General features: G+C 36.6%; 2 protein-coding genes across 4 annotated transcripts; both read right to left on the minus strand.

The window, feature by feature from the left end:
* Positions 1–678: 678 nt before the first annotated feature.
* LOC113737149 (mediator of RNA polymerase II transcription subunit 21-like) lies at positions 679–5,541 on the minus strand. 2 transcript variants are annotated; one of them, XM_027264412.2, is made up of 3 exons: positions 5,389–5,541; positions 3,785–3,869; positions 679–1,618 (listed from the first exon to the last, which is right to left on the minus strand). In XM_027264412.2, exon 3 carries the CDS (start codon positions 1,446–1,448, stop codon positions 1,026–1,028), a length of 423 nt encoding a protein of 140 aa, XP_027120213.2. In that variant the 5' UTR covers positions 1,449–1,618; positions 3,785–3,869; positions 5,389–5,541; the 3' UTR covers positions 679–1,025. The 2 variants fall into 2 exon arrangements, with proteins under 2 accessions (XP_027120213.2, XP_027120215.2); XM_027264414.2 differs by lacking the exon at positions 3,785–3,869 and having other exon boundaries at positions 5,389–5,533.
* Positions 5,542–6,995: 1,454 nt separating this feature from the next.
* On the minus strand, positions 6,996–10,582 carry LOC113736870 (ALA-interacting subunit 3-like). Of its 2 annotated transcripts, none has more exons than XM_072083511.1 (8): positions 10,357–10,582; positions 9,554–9,664; positions 9,379–9,453; positions 9,183–9,293; positions 8,995–9,065; positions 8,139–8,436; positions 7,723–8,012; positions 6,996–7,335 (listed from the first exon to the last, which is right to left on the minus strand). In XM_072083511.1, the coding sequence occupies exons 5-8, from the start codon at positions 9,051–9,053 to the stop codon at positions 7,281–7,283; spliced, it is 702 nt and encodes a 233-aa protein (XP_071939612.1). In that variant the 5' UTR covers positions 9,054–9,065; positions 9,183–9,293; positions 9,379–9,453; positions 9,554–9,664; positions 10,357–10,582; the 3' UTR covers positions 6,996–7,280. The 2 variants fall into 2 exon arrangements, with proteins under 2 accessions (XP_071939612.1, XP_027119858.1); XM_027264057.2 differs by having other exon boundaries at positions 7,052–7,335; positions 9,554–9,612; positions 10,357–10,550.
* Between the last annotated feature and the right edge of the window lie 11,749 nt (positions 10,583–22,331).

Raw genomic sequence — 22,331 nt, forward strand, 5'->3', positions numbered from 1 at the left:
TTCCGTCCCATTGTTAATGTCATATTTTCACTTTTTGCTTGTCCCAAAATTTGAGTCACTTTGAAAAAGTCAAATCACTTTTACAATTATTTTCCAGTTATACCCTTCTATTGATAAGTCAAGATTGCACTAACCAATTCTGATGGACCCAGCCACAACACATCATCGGAAGTTATACCCTTCTGATTGTCTTTGCCTTTTAGTCAAAGTGACTTAATGGCAAGTGGTCCCACTAATTTGTTGTTTCACTCCGCAAACAGCAAAGGGTACGCTTGGAAGAGTCAGATAAGTCTGTCCGTAATGCTACTGTACATAAAAAGTGCGTTTCCCAAAAAGCGTCCCAAATTTTGGGACGGAGGGAGTATAAATTATCATTAGTATAAACTAATTTATTTAATATATATTGTTATTAAATATAACCTACTCCGTTTAATACATTTAAATTTTTCAAAACACATTGATATATGAATATGCATTGATTCTTTCTTAACCATCAGTTCAAGTTTTCATAAACCGTCAATTCAAGTTTTTATAAATAATTAATATAAGGTTATACTCTATCTAATATAAGGGTGTTTTAGAAAATTAGTAACCTATATTTATTTTTCCAACAAAATTAACTATTTTTTCTTAAACTGTGTGAAAAAAAATAGAACTATCAAAATGAAACGGAGGAAGTAATATAACCTGTTTTTTTTCTTTTTCTTTTTTTTTATTTTTGGCGAGTACAAAGCACTTTTGCCTTGCGAGCTGGCAACCGTGCTACTGGTCGCTCATATTTACATGGACCATTGGTAATTCACTTGTGAACGTCCATCCTTAGGAACTTCACTTTGTTTTCTCCTCGTACTTGAAAACATACTAAACCCAATTCAGATAGATATGAGGAATGGATTTCCTAATGGGATTTCACAGTGGAAAAAAAAAAAAAAAAAAAAAAAAAACTTGGAGCAGAGTGCAATGCTACCAAACAGATAACTACTACAAAATGCTTATCACAATTATGCTGAAAATTTGCCTAGCCTTCAATCCGGTTTCTTTAAGTTCAAGCAGTTGTCTGTTGCTTGCCTGAACAACTCCTGCACCTGCTTTAATCCCTTATCCGCAGCTTCCAGTTGTTTTTGTAGTTCTTGGCCTACCGCATCATTTTCAGCCTGAAGTTCTGCAATTCTTTTCAGCTGAGCTTCTTCACCTCCCTCAGCTAATGGAAGGGCAGCTACCAACAGATCAAACTGCTTGGCAGCGTTGACAAGTGCAGCACTCATGAGCTTTGGTTGCTCAGCAAGATTAGCAGCATCCTCTGCAGCACTAGATGGATTAGCAGGAGGTTCCGGATAATTAGGAGACAACCTAACTGGAGGAGCATCCCTTTGAAGCGTCCCAAAGGTGTTGAAGGCAAGACCTGCAATTGTATTCACCTGTTCTTGCAGTTGAGTTATTATATCCATCTTGAATTTTGATACCTGCAATTCTGGGCAACTTTGAATTCAAGTAGCATTTCTCAATTTCTGTACATCTTCGTTTTGAATTCGAGCGACTAGGTATTTCCTTGTTCATCACATTAACAACTCAGAGTAACAGACAAAGAGAGAGGTCACACAGCACTCATGATCGACAGCTGAAAGAAAGAATCAGAGGCATTCTCATCACTCATAAGCATATTTGAAGCAATACAAGTGAAAAAAAGAAAAGAAAAATAGACATATATGGCTTGGCACAAATAGTCAGTCAATCAGTTTGAACACACTCAATCAGGCCTTCCTTCCTGTGCTTGACATCAGACAGATCCTCTAGAACATGACTTAACAGATGGTAGATGCTGTTAAAACTTTTTCATACGTAGACAAAACTACCCTCAACTAAAACAAAAGGTTTAGCACCTCAAAAAATAAATAAAGACCAAGAAGCTCTAGAGAAAGTCCAAACAAACGACCTGTCAACCCCTTGTCTTCCTCCTCCAAATCTCCCTATTTGACAACTCCATCAACACAAGGAGAAACCATGTCTATTTTTCATACACGTATCATGAGATCACAATGTAAAAGTGTATGCTAAGTAGACACAAATCATTAATAGCAATCCTATGCATCCAAATACCTCAATCCTATGCTAAGTAAATAGTTCTGGATGCCTGAACTATTTACTTCTAGACTTATTTTCCACAGCAAAGATATAAAAAGGCTAAACATCTAGAAGACATAATCTACACTTGTCTATACTACATGAAACAATACTTACTCTCCTTCATTACAAGTATATCAATCAATTCATCATTAAAAAGAATTATCATTTCCTTTTATTTTCAAGATCCACTTTTACCTCAGCTGGCAAGAGAATACATTACAAACTTGCACCTCACGATACTCATTGAAGCATTTATATCAGCTGAATTATGCATTAATTCTAGGTAACATTCAACAAAACTTATGAATGAGTATGCAACCACACCTAGAGATGTGATGACATTTGAATCAGGAAAAAAAGAAACAAATTCTGACCTTCATCATTCTTCATAGAATAATATTTCTTTACATGTTCCAAACATATTTTAACAGAAAGACCAGTACCCATCTGAATGAGGATAACTAACTCCAAACATAATAGTTGTGCTTTTGACTATATGGAAGCCTTGTTAAGAAGATAGACAACAGCTAGAACCTTAATATGGTGTCAATCATAATTAAACACCACAACTCCACATATGCCCATTTCTCTATTATTCTTCAATGGTGGCCCCACAACAAGAAAGTTTTTGGATTTCCCTTCTAACAAACAACCATTCGAGGTAAATTAGATTTAGATAACTGACAATGGAGAAGCTTATGCTGGATTAAGTGTCCATAACACATGACCACTCACAGCAAAAAAAAATGCAATTGCAATGGTGAATTTAGATGAATCCTTTGCATTACTTGTAAAAAGGCAACTTCCAAAGTTGGAATGTAGATGACATTCGTCGAGGATGTTTCCGATACAGAAAAGAGCAAAATGGTTGAATCCTACATGTAACTATAGTATGCTACCAGCAACCTAAGAAGAATCTCTCTCCATAATACCAAGGTCAAAATGAACACCCCTCAACCAAAAACCATACATAGCATGACTATTTCTGGCAATGTCTCAGTAAACTAGTTCAATTATCTTTCTCATTAACTTCCTCTTGTCTTACTTTTAGCCCTTCAATCCATATTGGATCCACAGAGACAAGAATATCAATAGTTCCATATCAGCAAGCAAACAGTTATATAAATCTCTGTATAACGACAAAGCACACCCAAACTTTTTTCTTACACTATTTTATACAGCATCATTTCTCCTGACTTAGAATTGAGTCATAAATAGTGTGAACCTTACAGATGTCTAATAGTCTGACCAGTCGTCCTTTTTTCCGATCTAAAGGAAAACCAATCATTCATTTCCTTTTGGTTTTCTACTTTTTCCCTTTGGTTCTTTTATGTCTTCTTTTCATTTTGGGTAGGGAGGAGGGTGGAGGCCTGTCTGTGATATTCCTTTAAGGAGCAAGTCGACCAAAAGATAACAAGAAAATCTCAAATTGATTAAGCAACATCGTTTCACTAGCCATTAAATGCTCTATGACAAGCATATTCAGAATCTGCTTTAAATCTAAACTTGTGCAGTCACAATTAAATGGATACCCCGACATCTAGGATAAATGATAATAGGAGGTTAATGCCAAAAGGCCCAAATTTAACAATTCATTGACAACAAATTAACACAGATGCATTCATTGGGGGCAAACTAACCAAGGAATACAAGTATTTACCTCAGTTTTATACTTAGCTATTGGCTGTACCAGAGGGCACGACTAATCTAGGCTCCAACACTTTGAATTTCTTAAACACATTTTGCTGCAGAAGACAAAATTTACACCATATAGAAATGAACATTCGAAAAGAATTTGAATCATATATAATTCCCATAAAAATAGAATAATAAACCAAGTGTCATGTTCTCAAACACATACGAAACAGATGTGCATGCCACAGTTTTCAAAGTAAAAAGACAATGACAACTTTTCAAAAACCTGCAGCTATAAATCACGGAACAATCACAGCTACACTTATACGAGGTAGGCATAAATAGTGGCTCAACGCCCACAAACATCTAGCGTCTTTTTAAGAAAAGGAAAAAGGCAAGCACAAGCAGCATATGATTGAGTGCACAATGTAACTAAAAGAAGCAACCCTCAGAAATTTAATTGGTCAAAAAACAACTTTCCAAATCCTGACTGGTCTATGTGAATTGTCCAGACAGCAAGGGAAGGCATTACAAAAATTGATAACACCTACAATAACAAATGACCCCATAGAGTTGACCTTTCGAACCCGCTTCAAACCATGACATATAAATAGCCAATCTTGGGGTCCAGCACAAAAACCCAATACAAACTCATCAGCAATCCACAAATCCTTCAAGAACACAAGAAAAACACCGCTCCATCTTTCAGAATCACCCAAAAAACATGCAGTCACGTGTGTGCCCATCCATAGAAAAAAGTACTACTACAGCAAGCACAAAACCCTACTCCAAAATCATCCACAACATTCAAATCCCTTCATAACACCATTCATCTCCTTCAATAATCACCAAGAAAAGTGTATGCACCCATGCACAGAAAAAAGTACTATAAAAGCCATCAGAAAAACTCTACCCGGAATAATCCATGACATTCAAATCCCTTCACACAACACCATTTTATCTCCATCCCAAATCACCAAAAAATGCCTGTGCACACTTATGGGGGAAAAAGAACTCCTACAGCTAACACAAAACCGTTCTCCAGAATCAATCACAACATCCAAAATCCCTTCAAACGGAGGGGGTAAAAAGACAACTCGCCGCTTCCAAAATCGCGGAAGACAGATAATTTGACCCCCCCCCCCCCCAACAAAAAAAACAAAAAAAAAAAACAGCATTTAAGGGAAAAAATACCAAAAAATCCACAATTATCCAGCTGGGAAAGAAAGAAAATTGAACATCAGTTCTCATTCATTACCAAAAAGATTCCGTCAAATGAGAACTTAAAACAATACAGAAAGGCATGCATACCCAAAATGCAGATAAACCAACCAGTTTTTTTTGGAGCAAACTAATCAGTTTATGCAGATAAAATTCTAACCTTAGTAAACAACATCACAACTCTGATTTAAAAAAAATTGAACGCATCTCGATCACAATCACATTGATGAATCAAAGGAAAAAAAACCATGAACCAAATAGCATAAAAAAGAACAAAAAAAATCAAGCCAAAACACATCCATACGCATGTTCAGGTGGTGAGCTTTAGCCTATACACGGATTAAAACAATAAATCAAAAGCAAGAATTAAAAGCCAAAAAAAAAAGAGAAAAAGTGAAGAAACCTTACAGTGAAGAGGACGAGAGAATTCTTGAAAGAAAATATGTGTCTGGAGTCTGGACGGGCTTTTGGTTGCTGCCTCGGGGAGTGCAAGAAAGGACAGGAGGGAAGAGAAGAGAACAGGAGAAAGATTAAAAAAAAGAAAAAAGAAAAAAAAAGATTTGGATTGTGGATTTTAAGTTGAGTTAATTGCATTTTGCCCTCCTCAATTATGCCTAGACTGAAGTTTGTACCCCAAACGTTTAATTTTTGCAATTAACTATCTCTAACTCTTGATTTGCCGCATGATTTAAAATGAAGCTAAATCCGATGGGATAAAAGAGCGACACGACCGATTTGCCCTTAAAATCTTACTAAAATGCCCAAAGTATCCCAGAAAAAAGCAATTTTCTAGGAAACCTTTTCTCTCATTTTCTTAAGCGAACTCAAGAATGCGTAAAGAAATCTAATCCTCGAACAACCTTCAAAAGCCTTTTCTCTCATTTTCTAGGAAACCTTTTCACTTTCCCCTTTCCTTTGATTTTCGTCTGCCACAATAGGACAAATAAGAAAAAGGAAAAATGTCCAATTTCGTCCCTAAATTTTGGTGTCAATTTAGTTCTTAACTTTCATTTCTGACTAATTTGATATTTGAACTTATTTTGCAATTTCAATTAAGGACCCCAATGGTACTACTATTTAAAACCGATATGACTTCTAATTGATTAACTAAAATAGAGGTATTATAGAAATGCCACTCGGGACATTATAATGAAACAAGCAAATCAAACTTCTAAATCGTATAAAAAATTATCAGATAAAACTTCTTTGAAGTTTAATCTTGTGATTTTTTTAATACGTTGATTTATTACAGTCCCGTGAGTGATGTTCTCAAAATTTCCCTATTTTATTAGTTAATTAGAAGTCAGATCTGTATTAAATGGTAGCGTCGCTACAAAAGTCCTCAGTTGAAACTGCAAAATAAGTTCACATATTAAATTGGTTAGGAATAAAAAGTTAGAAACTAAATCTACACTAGTGAAAAGGTTTAGGAATGAAATTGGTCATTTTTTTAAAAAAAAACCACCACAACAATAATCCCCGTCTTACCAATCGAAATTAACACTTCTCACATCAATGAATTTTGTCGAACAGTTCTGACCTTACATACTCTGCTGCAACTTCTTAACCCATGGTTTATGGGACTCTTATCTATGGTGACATCTGGCCATGCGGGTTGGAGTGCAACTGCAAGAACAGGAAGACAGGAAAGCCTAGAAGGTATAGGATTCATGGTGAATCCTCTTAACTGTTAATTTGAGTTAATAGTGTTTGGAAGTTTGAAAACTCAATAATCAACGTCCTTTCATTTGAGATCCTTTCTCAATTAAAAGTCCATCAGTCCAAGTCCACACAGAGGTTTTCATTCCGGGGTTCCATTTGCAAAGGTGAATATCAAGATAAGACTCCTGGCATGTGGAATTGAGTTAGATCATGTTCGCAATTTGCCAATATAGAGTTTTGTATCTCGGAAGTGGTAATTAACCTCACAAAATGCAAAAGAAACTGCAAAGATTAGAATTAAGAATTGGTGATCTGTTTCAAGGGCATTGTAGATTAACAACCCTGCAGGAAAATAGGCCAAGCCACTTTCATGTGAATGATATTATTGTAATATGATATAGATACAATGTAGACTAATAAATTGCTTATTAGATGCTTTTACTATTCACAATATATCCTGCTCAGGATTAAGAAGGAAGAAAAAACCCACAAAATCAAGGCCATGCAACTTAGCTTTGGCAATCTGCACAGAAAAAGGAAAAGAAAATCCAGAAAACTATGAATAAATGCTAAGATTCAGAATGTGATAATGGAATATTAATACATCAACAATTGGCCAACTCGAACATAGTGAATACTCAGTTCCCAGGTGGGTTTCTGTTCCAAGACAAATAGGATGGATCGCCATAAGGCCTGCATGAGTGAATGGACAAAAGAAGTATTAAAGAATTACCAAGTACAAGGCAAAGATATCAATTAAACCAATGTTGTAAACAGCAATTCTCACAAAATAAATTGACAAACAGGCGTAGGTTTCCACAATTCATAATTCTATATGCTGATAAATCATATAGAAGAGAAGATTATAGCATCATATTTTGGTTTCTCATCTTAAAACAACAGCTCAATTTCCACTGACCCTAAAATAATTCATCGAATGACTCTGGTCTCAGTGGTTTGTATTATGTACTCATGAAGGTGTACAGTAAATTAAAAATTTCACACTACCAAAACTAGAAGAACTATATCCATGTGATGCTAAACAGTAATAAGAGGATTGATAACTACTAATGAGAATACCTTGGCTTTATAAGGTACATTACTATGAAAGTTGTTGCAATGAATAAGCACAATCCACCAATAGTGATGTATCCCAAGCCTAAGAAACTGTTTTTTCCACCAATCCAAGTCGTAGTCGAAAGAACTAGCTTCTTTTTGCCTCCAAAAGCATAAGCATTATAGTTATTCTGTATAACCACTGTTATCATCTCATTAGCCTCAAGATCCTGTTCAATTCTCCCATACAACTTTCGGAAGCTTGGCAATGCTGCAGTGCGCATCCAGACTAGAAGGTCCTCTTGCTCACTCAACTGTTATAAGGCAATAAATTGAGCAGAGTAAACGAACGCTTGGATCGGTAGACAGGAAAATGTAAAAGGGAGAGATTTCGAAAGAGAGATGGAGAAAAGATAGAGAGAAGAGATGACTGCACTAACTGGTATTTTTTCATCCAGTTTTCCTCCTCCAATCAAGCTTCCCTGCTGAAAGTTTTTAGGATAAACTTTTGATCCAAATTTATAGTTCTTATCGCTGTCCCATGCAATATCTTTCTTGTTTACAGATAGATTCATGCCACCAACTGAGAATCCATAAGTATCATTGAACAAACTCCAAGCAACAAGGCCACAAGGCACAATGGGCTTATTATCAACGCGTGCTTCGGGTTCACAGGGTGATGTTAAATCCTCATTTTCTGGGTTTCGCAACTGTTTGTCACTTCTGCTTTTGACATATCTGCATAAAAGCAATCAGAAACTTTACATCACACTTTGGTTTGTAATAAATGATCACAAGCTGGAAAAGAGAGTGAGATTTCCAGTGGAGCTCTGAATAAGTGAAGATGAAACAAGCTAATCAAGAAAGAGTATAGCACACTAGAAGTCTCAAATTTGCAATTAGGTTTCTTTTATGGCTAGGAGCAAGACAACTACAAAAGATGCCACAAATAAAAAAAAAAAAAATTCCTCACCCACAGATTAAACTATATCAGTAGTAAAAGCAAAGCGTGATGGCAAGTAAATCAAGGTTTTCTTAGATTATGAAACCACAGAATCTGGAGAATCAATAAACTTGGAAGAACAAGGCATCTCCAACTGCACCAAATAAGAAATCCACTCTGATCTCCAGAAAGCTTCACATCATTAAGGTCAAATTATTCATTTGGTCCAGCTTATACAGTCTAGCATGCTGGTGTTTTCACAAAAACAATGGGAAAAACACCCAAGAGACATTTCAAATAAATAACAACTACTCAATCCCGTTGGAAACAACGTCAGAAAAAATAAAACATACCGACGATGGTTTTGATAGAAGTTATCAAGCTGGTAATAGATGTAAACCGGATGCTGCATTTTCTTTGGGACCTGAACAATCATTTTGCAAACTAATATTTTCAAACTGGAGGAAGAGAAGTGGAATAAATGAAACAAATTCTTTTCATGTTGTATCTGCAAACATCAGTTCTAAGAAATTGCACCTACTGTCAAGCTCCGGACACAGGTTTTGTTGGTCTTGTCACTCTGAATAAATGCAGTTTTCTCTTGATCGGAAGGAATGCAATCCTCGTCATAGCGGTCTACAATTTCAACCACCTATACATCAGCCATAGCATATCAGACCCATTGAAAAGGTTACTTTTTTGAAAGACTCTAGCAGATGGATCATCTAAATCTTTACCCTCTCTGATGCAGACAGAGACAAAAGGCCAATTGGTATGAATATAACCCCTACTAGTATAAAAGTTGTGACCACCTAAAATAATAACAGGAGGAGAATCAGAAAAGAACAGAAAAGGAAAAAGGATCAAGTTTCACAGATCAAAATCCAGTTGCAGAATATAATGAAAACATACCAATCCTGGAGTTAATATCGGTTTGCATGCAGGCAGTTCTTGTTGTGTAAACCTAGAATCTGAAGCATAACAAAGTGGCAACAATTGGATACTTATATTGACAGGGATGATCTATAAAAAAAAAAAAGCAATCTCAATCAACTAATCATTCATTTAAAAAAGGTTAATCAGTGTTACGTGCTAAAAACCAGAATTCAGAAACTAAAATTGCATATTGATCAGATGCAACAATGAAGTAGCCAGAGAAAATTCCTGAATTCTTCACCATAAATCGTCATATCTATGGGAAATTTACGTAATTGAATCAATCATGGGCTTTAAACTGTATTGATACTCAATCAAAAAATAAAAATAAAAATAAAAATAGAAAGGGGGATCTCGCAAAGGGCTTTCATAAATCCGAACATTCAGAAACATACTACCACTGTTAATCACCCCGCATTGCCAAACCTTATGGATTAATGATCAAGAACCAAGAAACGGAATCCCAAATAGCACTTAAGAACTATTCTCATTTTTTTAAAAGAATTTACTTATTATAATCATGCAGGCCCGTGATGGTTCTTGAAAAACCATTTCTTGTTCCATTACAAATCTGAGGTTAACCGTTCGAGTAATTATCATCAAAATAGCAAAAAATTCCAAAAATAAAAAACATGCATTTTGAGAAACGATCAATCACAATCATCCACAAATTCAAAAGAAATAAAATGGAAGAATCAATTCCTCAGTAAAGCAACTGAATAAAGAAAATCAAAAAACAAAGAAACAGAGGGAACTGAAAATTGGAAGAGAGAATCTACATTTGGGTTGCCTGGATTTCTTGGAAGAAGATTGAGAAGAACCCTCCCCAGAGCTCATCTTTTCAGATATGTACTTTTAATATATTATTCTTTGCAGATTGAATAAAAATGCAAAGAAAAGAAAAGGGCCAGGGTGAAAGAGGCAAAAGCCTGAAAAAATGCTTAAAATCTGTAGATTTGTTGGAAAGACGGAGGAATCTATTCCAAAAATAATTTTGGTTTTCTTAAGGAAAAAAAAAAGAATAAAGAAACCAACTTCCTACAGTAGTTAACAATTGCCATATCGTCTTTTCTTCTTCTTCTTTTTCCTTTTTTTTTAATTTTGTTATTTTTAGTATTTATTTTTATTTAAAAAAATATGAGAAGAAAATAAAGGTAGTTAGCTAATACCTTTTTATTTTGTTATTTTTAGTTTTGTTTTTCATTTAAAAAATATAAGAAGAAAATAAAGGTACCTAATGAACACATATAAAAGTAGTTCGCTAGATTCTATTATGTTATTCAATAATTTAAAGTCCTCAAATGATTTAAGAATTGATATCTAATTTTATATATTCAACGATGAAAGCTATAATAATCAAAAGATATTTGTACAATTAAGCTAAAACACTAAATTTGTACAATGGCTAAAACACTAAATTTGTACAATTAGGAATTGGGCATTATCATTGGTGTACAAAATAAATTTCTGAAATTCTTTTGTCAAAAAAAAAAAACAAAAGAAAGAGTGAAATTCTATGACCAAAATGCAAAATGTTTTCATCCTAGGATACTTGAATGAGATAACAAAAGTTTGTGCTAAATATTGAACTTTGATCCCACCTGGGAAAAAGAATATTGTCGTGGTATTGTGGGGAGGTTGGACTAACATTTCGAAAGATTTTTTCCTTTTTTAAGATCTATTGATTGTCTTGTGGTATCAATTAATAGTAGTCCCACGTTTTATTTTTTTATTAAAAATGAGAATTAAATTGAAAATATTCAAAATTAGAGGGACAATAATATGAATACTTGTACTTAAATGGTAAAAATAAAGGGAGGATGAGAAATCTTAAATAGAGAGAACTTCATACTGTCTAGGTGGAGAAGGAAGCCAAGAAACGACAAAATAGATAGGATTTAAATGTTATTTAGGTGGAGTACGGATCTGGACACATTTACTAGAATAAGGTGGCATTTGCGGTGGATTTGTTAATACGAATCAGCTTACCACATTCAACATTAAACAATCCGTTATGAAAAAAAGTGTACAAGTTCAGCACTACTGAAAAGTTTAAGCGGATGAGATATTTCTTCATTTTATCAAACAATTTGTATCCATAGTTATCTAAACAAATTCATTTTCAGCACATTCTTAGTGTTATAAAGAAGACCCTAAATTACACTTAAAAGAAGGCCCTAAATTTAGATTTTTGGTTCCTCAATTAGCAAATATAATCTATGACTAATTACCTTCCTTAATGCAGTTAGTTAGAAAAATCTATTTAATAGCAATTGATTCATTTTCTTGAAGGAAACAAAGCTAATTTAGTTTAGAATAGGTAAGTTTCTTAAAGAAACTGAAGGAAACAAAAGTTTACTTTTTTTCTATCACGCATTTAAGTACTGATTTGATCAAGTAAGAAACACAAAATCTTGATAGAAAACAACAGTGAAGCACTTGGCTCAAACATGCTCGGATCATCAACATTTGCTAGTTTGCAGATTGAACGGGGAAGGCAAGGAAACTCAAAAAAAAAGAAAAAAGAAAAGTCAAACCTCCTTTTAGAGTGGAAAATGGCTGGTTTACACCAACGTTTTAGAACTCGAACCGGTGATAGAAGCGACTGATCATCGATTCACGATTTTTTCAGTTCAATCGATTCAACCAGTCGGGTCACCTATTCACTGTTTTTATTTATTTTAAAAAATTTAAAAACCTGAACAATCATCATGTCCATGGCAAGTAAGGACTCCCTAGGCGTTAAAGTTCGAACTTTACCAGATCCATACTTTAATTTGATTATATCACCTAAGCAAAAATATTTGAAAGCATTTTGCACGCATTAAATTCAAACGTATTATCTTTTTCAAAAATCAGAGAGAAAACTTTTAAGTCCCCTAAAAAATCTTGACGGCATGAAATTTTGCATTGATACAACATTAATTTTTTCCAACCACAAAAATAGTAATATTTTACATGGATGGACTGTAATTTTTTTACAACCATAAAAAAGAAAAGAAAATCTCAAATAAATAAAAAAAATCTCAAATCAAGAAGAGAATCTTTCTATCCATCTAAAAAAAAAAATGAAAGGCAACGTATTGAAAACAGAGAAAAGAAAACTTCAAACGAAAATAGAGTGAAAAAACTCAACATACACAAGAAAAAAAGAAAAGAAAATGTCAAAATATTGAACTAAAAAATATGGAAGAAAACATCAACAAATTAAACTAAAAAGATGGCAAAAAAGAGGAGAGAGTGGAGACTGAAGATTAAAAGAAGAGGAAATGGAGTGAGGATGAGAGTTTGTAATGGTAAGTTAATTTATTGACCATGAAAATGGGGATCTAGTGAATGGAAAATGGAGGTGAGAGTTGAGATGGGGGAGAGAATAGAGATAGGAAGTGGCGGCTAATGTAAATGCATAGGATTTATAATGGTTCGTTGGTTTTGGATTTCCCCATTCTTTAGTTATCAAAGGACAAACAAATATGTTTTTAAATAACAAATAGACAAAAAACCAAACGAGGTTTTGTACAGTGGTTAGCATGACTGACTTCTATAGTAGAGGTCTTTGGTTCGATTCCGGGCACCAGTAAAAGATTTTGCTTTTGACAATTTACTCAAAAGATAAGGGGGAAAAATTATTAAGTGCAAAACTGAAAATCAAGAATGATCGGTTCAACCAATTTATTCTAATTTTGATGAGTTTGATTTTGCTTTTGACAATTTACTTAAAAGAAAAGGGGGAAAATTATTAAGGGCAAAACTGAAAATCGAGAGTAATCGGTTCAACCAGTTTACTCCAATTTTGATGAGTTTGACCAGTTTTCAACGGATTATTTGCTACTTCTGACTTTAGTATAGAATTGGACCGGTGCTATAATTACGGTTCAGCCGATTGAATTGGCAAGTCCGATGTAGTCCTGAAAATATGGTTCAATTCTAGGCGCCGGCAAAAAAATTTGCTTTTGACAATTTAGTTAAAAGAAAAGTGGGGAAAAAGATTAAGAGCAAAATCAAAAACCAAGAATGACCGGTTCAATAAGTTTACCTCGATTTTGATGAGTTTGATTAGTTTTCAATGGGTTATTTGCTACTTCTGGCTTTAATATAGAACCAAACTGATGCTATAGCCTGTTCGCGGTACAATTGATTGAACCGGCCAATCTGGTTCGGTATTCAAAACACTGGTTTATGCATGAGAATTTCCTTGCCCGATTGGTTCAAGAATCTTGGGAGAAAAGTGTTCAAAATTAGAGGGGAAGATCTTAGAATTAAACAATGCACTAAAATTTTGGGATAAAGAGACCTTTCAGAATATCCACAAGAGGAAAAAGAGATGTGTTGCATGGTTGCAAGGTCTACAGAAAGCTCCTTGCCAGAATTAGTCCAAGTACTTAGAGAAATTGAAGATCAAGTTGCTGAAGAATATAATACAATTCTTGAACAATAAGAGGCTTTGTGGTACCAGAAATCAAGATGTTAATGTGGCTCCAATGTAAGGATAGAAATTCTAGATATTTCCACATGTCTACTATCCACCGGAGAAAGAGAAGCCAAATATATAACTTGAAGGATGAGAAGGGTAAGCGGCAAGAAAACCCAGAAATCTTGAAAGAAATGATAGTGGCATACTTTGAAAATTTGTATAGTGCAAGAGAGGGGGGAATGGAATCAACTAGAACATGAAGCAAGCAAGTTTCCACAATTGAGGGGAGCAGGATGAAAACTCTGACTAGGAAAGTAAGTGACTGTGAGGCCAAAAAGGCACTCTTCGAAATGCAAGCCAATAAAGCTCTAAGGCCGATGATATTGATGCAGAATTCTATTAGAAGTGCTGGAGTATCATAGGCAACGCAATGATTGATTATGCGAAGAAGGTATTCAGAACCAAGGCCTTTCTTGAATCAATAACACTAGGACATCTCTATTCTCGAAAAATGAACCATCTCGAACCAGTGTCTCAATTCAGGCGCATCTTGTTGTGTAATGTCGATTACAAAATCGAATGTGAGTATGAAAACTATCAAAGTGTTGATTTAGATACCTAGAGTTTGTGTTCGCAAGTGTTTTTTGCAAGTGTCGTTCCAAATCAAGACATTATTGGTGATTCGCCTAACAATTCTTAGTACATTGGAAGATGATTCATAGGTCACAAAAGGGATGAGTTGAATTTTGTGTAGAAGGGTTCACTCTTGTTAGGCATACCTGAGTCTAACTTGGTACAAGTCTTTTGGTCACTTAATTTTCCTTACTCTTTTATTTTTAGTCTTTTCATAGTTGAGTCTTTTATTGATTGAATAAAGCATTCGATCCATACTTGTTGGATTCGCTGGAGATTTAGGATTTCAATTAAGTTGTTTGGGTCTTTTTAGTTAGGTAGAATAATTGGCCAACTTAAAGCTTAATTTGGGCTTTAGATTGGGTCATTAGTTTAGTTAGTTAAGTAGCTTTAGTCTTGGCCCATTTGGATTTGTACGGTTGCTATAAATAAGTCGTTCCTATGCTTTTCTAGAGAGAGAGACTTGATGAATAAAATTTAAGAGTTTTCTCTTTCTTGTTCCTTTGTGAACACCCACCCTTGATATATGATAGGGTATTATTTGTTAGCAATTTTATTATTAATTTCCCCTTTGTCCCTGCCAAATATTGTGTTAATTGCTGACATCTACTCATATTTGGTATATGGACTCAATTTCAGGGAGAGGAACAGAAAAGTATAAAAAATGAGGGACTTTCAGGAGAAAATTGAGACTCCTAACTCCTAAGAGTTCAACAGACCTGGCCCACAAGGAAGGAAGAGAAACAGATTTTCCGTTTCTTTGGCTAATGAAGAATTGATTGGTACTAAGGCCTCTACTAGCAATAGCAAACGGGAGCAAGGAAACATTGAGTAGGGCCTGGCTTTGGTACCCTTTGTCTTCACTTTCGGCGGGGACCACGGAGGAAAAGAGAAAAGGCATTAGTCATTGGACTTTAAAAGGGAAGGAAAGAAACGTACAGAGAGGATAGTTTTTTAGAGCTTAGTTTTTAGGATAGTTTTTAGTTTTCTTTCATTCCTTGGCAGGCGCACGCTTGCTGTTCGACAATATTTCCCAACAGGAAAAACATCTTTTACTCTTGCTTTCTAGTGAAAAACGTGATGCCTTTGCAGTCAGTTAATTCGCGTGGAGATTTATTTATGCGGCGTGACTAAGCCTTTCATCTAATCAAGGATCAACTCGATGGCACAGTCTCGAATACCTGTGAGATCTAATTAGTTTTCACGTGTTCCTTAATTTGTTAATATTTGCACGTTGTCTATTTGAATTTTCATGGGATTATTTTGTTAACTGGATATCAAGGGCCCGATGTTCAATGCAACTTATCAATCTCTTGCCAATTTAGTCAATTAAATCCGTAATTGTTTGATTGATTAATATTAGTTGCAACTGGCGTGTTTACACACTAGGGAAACGTGCAATCTAATTTAAGTAACCCTCGTAGCATGTTATTGATTAAGGTTAGGTTTTTCTAGTTCTTAATGCAATTGAAAAATTAATTCCTACGGTTGTACCTAGGAATATTTTCTGGTTAGGAGTAATCAATGGTCGTACCTTAGTTATCAATAAATTAAGAAAAAATTGGTCGTTAGATTTCATCGGCGACTATAACTAGTCTATTAATAAATTAAGTGAACCTCCCTTGCATCAATAATCGGATGAATGGACTGTGTCTGAGTAGTTATATCCTTGGCTAGAATTTATTTATTCTTGAATTAATTCCTGTCTACATTCATGTTAGTTAATTATTCGTTTTATTTGAATTGCTTAATTATTTGTAGTTTTATTCTGATAAAACCCCTCTTTTTACCAATTGGAATCTCAAAGAGACAAATATCCCCAATCCTTGAGGAGACGACCCTACTTGCCATTGTCTACCAATTAGTAAATTTTGTCAAATAATTAATTCTGGTATATCGGATTAAGCAAACTTTTTGGGAACATGGTGAATCAAGTAACCCATTGCACACCTAGAGTCCCTGCTCCAGTACCTAGAATTGATTATTGACTGTTTTTATTGGCAATAAGGTTTATTTTTATTATTGCACAGGTTCGGCACCTGTTAATTTTTAGCGCCGTTGCCGGGGATTGGCATTAATTATTTATTTCTTTTTAAGTTCATTTGTGTTCTAATTCTTTGATACTTTTCTAGTGTATGCCTCATTTTTCTTGTACAGACAAATTAATTTTCGACCCTGAAGTAGAGAAGCTCGCGCGTAGAACGAGGAAAGAAACCAGACAACTCAGAGAAGAGCACTCAAGTGCTACATCTCAGAGACTTGAGCCAGCAGTTAAACCAGCAGATTCGTTTGGTGACACTTCGAGTGACTCGGATCAAAAGGAAGTCACCATGGCAAATGCACAAACACTAAGGGAGTTGGCTGCTCCTAATTTAAATCAGCAACTTTTATGCATTACTTTCCCAAGTTTGAACGATAACATTCCCTTTGAACTAAAATCTGGTCTAATTAATCTCTTGTCATCTTTTCATGGTCTACCAGGTGAGGAGCCCTACAAGCGTTTACAGGAGTTTGATGTCCTTTGCAACAGTATGAAGCCTCCAGGAATTACAGAAGAGCAACCCCCGCGAAGGATTGGCTGTACTACCTACCACTAGGTAGTATCACCACGTGGGACCAGTTGAAGAAAAAATTCCTGGACAAGTACTTTCCAGCGTTTCGAGTTGCAAGCCTAAGGAAGGAGATATGCAGCATTAAACAACACCCAGGCGAGTCTCTGTATGAGTACTGGGAGAGGTTTAAGAAGCTGTGCATCAAATGCGCTCAGCATCAAATAAGTGAGCAACTGCTCATCAAATATTTTTACGAGGGGCTACTCTTCAGGGACAGAAGCATAATTGATGCTGCAAGTGAAGGAGCGTTGGTAAACAAGACCCTTCGGACAGTATAGGAGTTGATTGAAGGGATGGCTGAGAACTCACAGCAGTTTGGTTCAATGGAGGACATCCTGATGCGTAAGGTGAATGAGGTAGAAGCATTTTTTATACAACAGCAGCTCTCCGAATTGACATCTTTCGTGCGACAACTAGCCGTAGGAAGTGCTTCACAAGCCAAAGTATGTGGGGTATGCACTGCCGTGGGTCATTCTACGGATATGTGTCCACTGGTTCAGGAAGAAACTGCAGAACAGGTGAACATGGCTGGCCACGCGTCCGCGCCAAGAAAGTAGTACGACCCTTACTCAAGCACCTACAATCCTGGTTGGAGAGATCATCTCAAGCTCAGTTATGGAGGGAACAGGCAGTCCAACTTCGTACCAAATAGGCAGCAAGGGTACTAGCAGCAGTATCAGCCTCGCCAACCACCACCCCCTTCGAACTCAAGTCCGTCCATGGAAGAGATGATGAAACAATTACTTGCGAATCAACAAAAGACGGATTCTGACCTGTAAAGCATGAGGAATCAATTGGGACAAGTGCAATCATTGCAAACTCAAGTAAATCAAATGGCCATCGCGATCAACCGTTTGGAGTCCCAAGTTCAAGGGAAGTTGCCATCTCAACCTGAGTTGAACCCGCAGAATATGAGTGCAATAACCTTGAGAAGTGGCAAGAAAGTCCAAGAACCCGAACCGGTGATTCCTAAGGACAAAACCGAGGAACAAATCGAGAAAGAATTGGAAGAGGAGGGCAGAGACAACAAAGATAAAAAGGTGCTTCCGGATCTGATTACTAGAGTTAAAACTAGTCCACCTCTCTTTCCTAACAGGTTAGAGAAACCAAAGAAACAGGACAAGGAGAAAGAGGTCCTGGAGATCTTCTGCAAGGTGGAGATCAGCATCCCCCTACTGGACGCGATTAAACAAGTGCTCAAATAAGCAAAATTTTTGAAGAACTTGTGTGTCAACCAAAAGCGGTTGAAAGGAGATGAACGAGTTATAGTGGGGGAGAACGTGTCAATAATTTTACAAAGGAAGCTTCCACTGAAATGCGGGGATCCAGATATGTTTACCATTCCCTGTAGGATAGGTAATACCTTGATTGGGAAGGCCATGTTAGATCTAGGAGTTTCGATTAATGTGATGCCCAAGTCCATATATGCTTATTTGAATTTAGACCCTTTAAAAGAGATTGAAATAATAATCCAACTGGCTGACCGAACCAATGCATACTTTGACGGGTTGATTGAAGATATTTTAGTGAAAATTAATGAATTGGTTTTTTCTGCTGATTTTTATGTGCTTGATATGGATGATGAACACTCCTATGACCGATCACTGTTATTATTAGACAGACCCTTCTTGAGCACAGCCTGAACCAAAATTGTTGTAAATAAGGGTACTTTGTCTATGAAATTTGATGACGAGATTGTTTATTTTAATATTTTTGAAACTATGAAATATCCTCCAGATTCAAATGTTGGCTCCGTTTTCTCTGTAACTATAACTGACCCTGCGATACGGAGGTTTTTGAAATTGAAGGCAGGGATGAGTTGGAAGTTGCCTTGACCAGGCACTTCGAGTCATAGATGATCTCTAGGGTAGAGTTGAGTGAAGAGCTCAAATGTGTGATTGAAGTGTTGCAGACATTGCCAACCACAAAAATAAGGTATGATCTTGCACCCATTTTTACACCCGAACCTCACCAACGGTTACTTTCATTTGTGGTGCAGGCACCTGACTTGGAACTAAAATCGCTTCCGAAACACCTAAAGTATGCATACTTTGGTGAGGGGGAGACCTTCCCAGTGATTATCTCCGCGAGTTTATCAAAAATCCAAGAAGACAAATTGATTCGAGTTTTGAGGGACCATAAGCAGGCGATATGATGGACCATCGCCGATATCAAGGAAATTAGCCCCGCGATATATATGCATCGGATTCGACTCGAGGAGGGTGCTAAACCTATTCGACAAGCTCAAAAGAGACTGAATCCCCTCATGATAGAGGTAGTAAAGAAAGAGAACCTGAAACTACTGGATGTGGGGATAATTTTTGCAATATCAGATAGCCTCTGGGTGAGTCCAGTACAAGTGGTCTCGAAGAAGGCAGGGGTGACGATAGAATCAAACCAAGAAGGTGAACTCATACCAGTTCGAAAGCCCACCGGGTGGCGGCAGTGTATCGATTATAGGAAGTTGAACGCCGTCACGAAAAAGGGTCATTTTCCCCTTCCGTTCATTGATCAGATGGTAGAGCGATTAGCAGGTCGAACTTACTATTATTTTTTGGATGGATTTTCAAGTTATTTTCATATTGTTATCACACCCAAGGATCAGGAGAAGACAACCTTCACGTGCCCGTTTGGAACATTTGCATTCCTAAGGATGCTGTTTGGATTGTGCAATGCACCTGCTACCTTCCAACGATGCATGGTAAGTATTTTTTCAGAATATGTTGAGAAGATTATTGAGCTCTTTATGGATGATTTCAGTGTGTATGGGGAAAGTTTTGATAACTATCTAGATAACCTCAAGTTAATTTTGATAAGGTGTATAGAAGCTAATCTCGTACTTAATTGGAAAAAATACCATTTTATGGTCGAGTACGGAATAGTTTTGGGTCATGTGGTGTCACCAGGGGTATTGAGGTTGATAAAGCGAAAATAGATATTATATCTACTTTACCTTACCTCGTGAGTGTGCGGGAAGTGCATTCCTTCTTGGGTCATGCAGGTTTTTATAGAAGGTTAATCAAAGACTTCTCAAAGATTGGACCCCATTGTTCCAACTTTTGCAAAAAGATGTGCCCTTTGAATTCGACGAAGCATGCAGGAGGCGTTTGATAGGTTGAAGGAGTTATTGACCTCCTCACCTATTATCCAACTTCCTGACTGGAACCTACCGTTCGAAATAATGTGCGATGCCAGCGACTATGCAGTGGGCGCGGTGCTGGGTCAAAGAGTAGGAAAGGTAACCTATGCTATCTACCACGTATCTCGAGCCTTGAACGGAACTCAGTTGAACTACTCGACCACCGAAAAGGAGCTTTTACCTGTTATTTTTGCTTTAAAGAAATTTCGGTCCTATTTACTTGGTGCTAAAGTTATTATTTTCTCTGATCATGCAGCTTTGCTGTATCTGTTGACCAAGAAAGAGGCAAAATCGGGACTGATAAGGTGAATATTACTGCTACAAGAATTCGACCTGGAGATCAGAGATAAAACAGGGGCGGAGAACCTGGTAGCAGATCACTTGAACCGAGTACAAGTCACCGAGGACGACCTTCCACTGAGAGAAACATTCCCCGATGAGCATTTATTTGCTATTAATTTATTCTTGCCGTGGTATGCAGATATTGTTAATTTTCTAGTCGCTCACAAGTTTCCTGCAGGATGGTCTAAGGTAAAGAGGGACAAGTTAAGGAGTGATGCAAAATCCTACATTTGGGATGATCCTTACCTCTAAAAGCGTGGTGCCGACCAAATCATCAAAGATGTGTAGGTGAGGATGAATTCCAATCTATACTAACCTATTGTCACTCTTTTGCTTATGGATGTCACTTTGAACCAAAGAGAACGGCTCGTAAGATCCTAGAGAGCGGGTTCTATTGGCCGACCCTCTTCAAGGACGCCTAGTTATTTTGTAAGTCCTATGATAAGTGTCAACGAGTAGGTAATATTTCTCATAGGGATCAAATGACCCAAATCCCAATGATTTTTGTCAAAATTTTTGACATTTGGGTATTGACTTTATGAGTACTTTTCCTTCGTCGTTTGGTTTTTTTTTTGTATATTGCTTGCTATGGATTATGTCTCAAAATGGGTGGAAGCAAAGGCTACTCGTACTAATAACTCCAAAGTGGTTGTAGAATTCATCAAATCTAACCTTTTTGTCCGCTTTGGGATACCGCGAGCAATTGTAAGCGATCAGGGTACTCATTTCTGTAACAAGACTATCGCGGCACTTTTTAGAAGGTATGACGTCGTACATAAAATCTCTACATCCTACCACCCTCAAACAAATGGTCAGACGAAAGTATCGAACAGAGAGATCAAGTCAATTTTAGAGAAGATGGTCCGCCCTGATAGGAAGGATTGGAGTGTGAGACTTGAAGATGCATTATGGGCATATAGGACGGCGTACAAGACACCCATTGGCATGTCCCCTTACCGGTTGGTATTTGGGAAGCCATGTCACCTCCCAGTTGAGTTCGAGCATAAAGCGTTTTGGGCGGTCAAACAATGCAATATGGACATCGAAGAGGGCAGAATTCAAAGGAAGTTACCGTTACAAGAATTAGAGGAGATTCGCAATGAAGTCTATGAGAATGCTGTGATTTATAAGGAGAAGAATAAGATATTTCATGACCAGCAGATCTCTAGGAAGACGTTCGAATGTGGGCAAAAAGTTCTACTGTACCACTCGAAATTGAAGTTATTTTCAGGTAAATTACGGTCTCGTTAGATTGGTCCCTTCGTTGTAACTAATGTCTTTCATTATGATGCAGTGGAGATCCGGAGTTTAAGGACGGAGAAGAAATTTGTGGTGAATAGTTATCGTCTCAAGCCGTATTATGAAGGGGTTCCAGTTGAACGGGTGGAGATGATGCACTTGGAGGTCCCGATTTGCTTAGTTTAAGCAAATTTTGGGCTATGTCTAGTCAAAGACATTAAATAAAGGCGTTTTTTTGGGAGACAACCCAATTATTAGTTTTATTGCTTTTCATTATTCAATTCTTTTGTTTTGTTTTTTCTCAGTTGGGTGGTAGTCGGTCATAATATTTTCCTTTACTGTGACTAGGAAATGCAATCTTGGCGTGCTCACACT

The sequence above is a fragment of the Coffea arabica genome, chromosome 3e (assembly GCF_036785885.1).
Source record: "Coffea arabica cultivar ET-39 chromosome 3e, Coffea Arabica ET-39 HiFi, whole genome shotgun sequence".
NCBI lineage: Eukaryota > Viridiplantae > Streptophyta > Magnoliopsida > Gentianales > Rubiaceae > Coffea > Coffea arabica.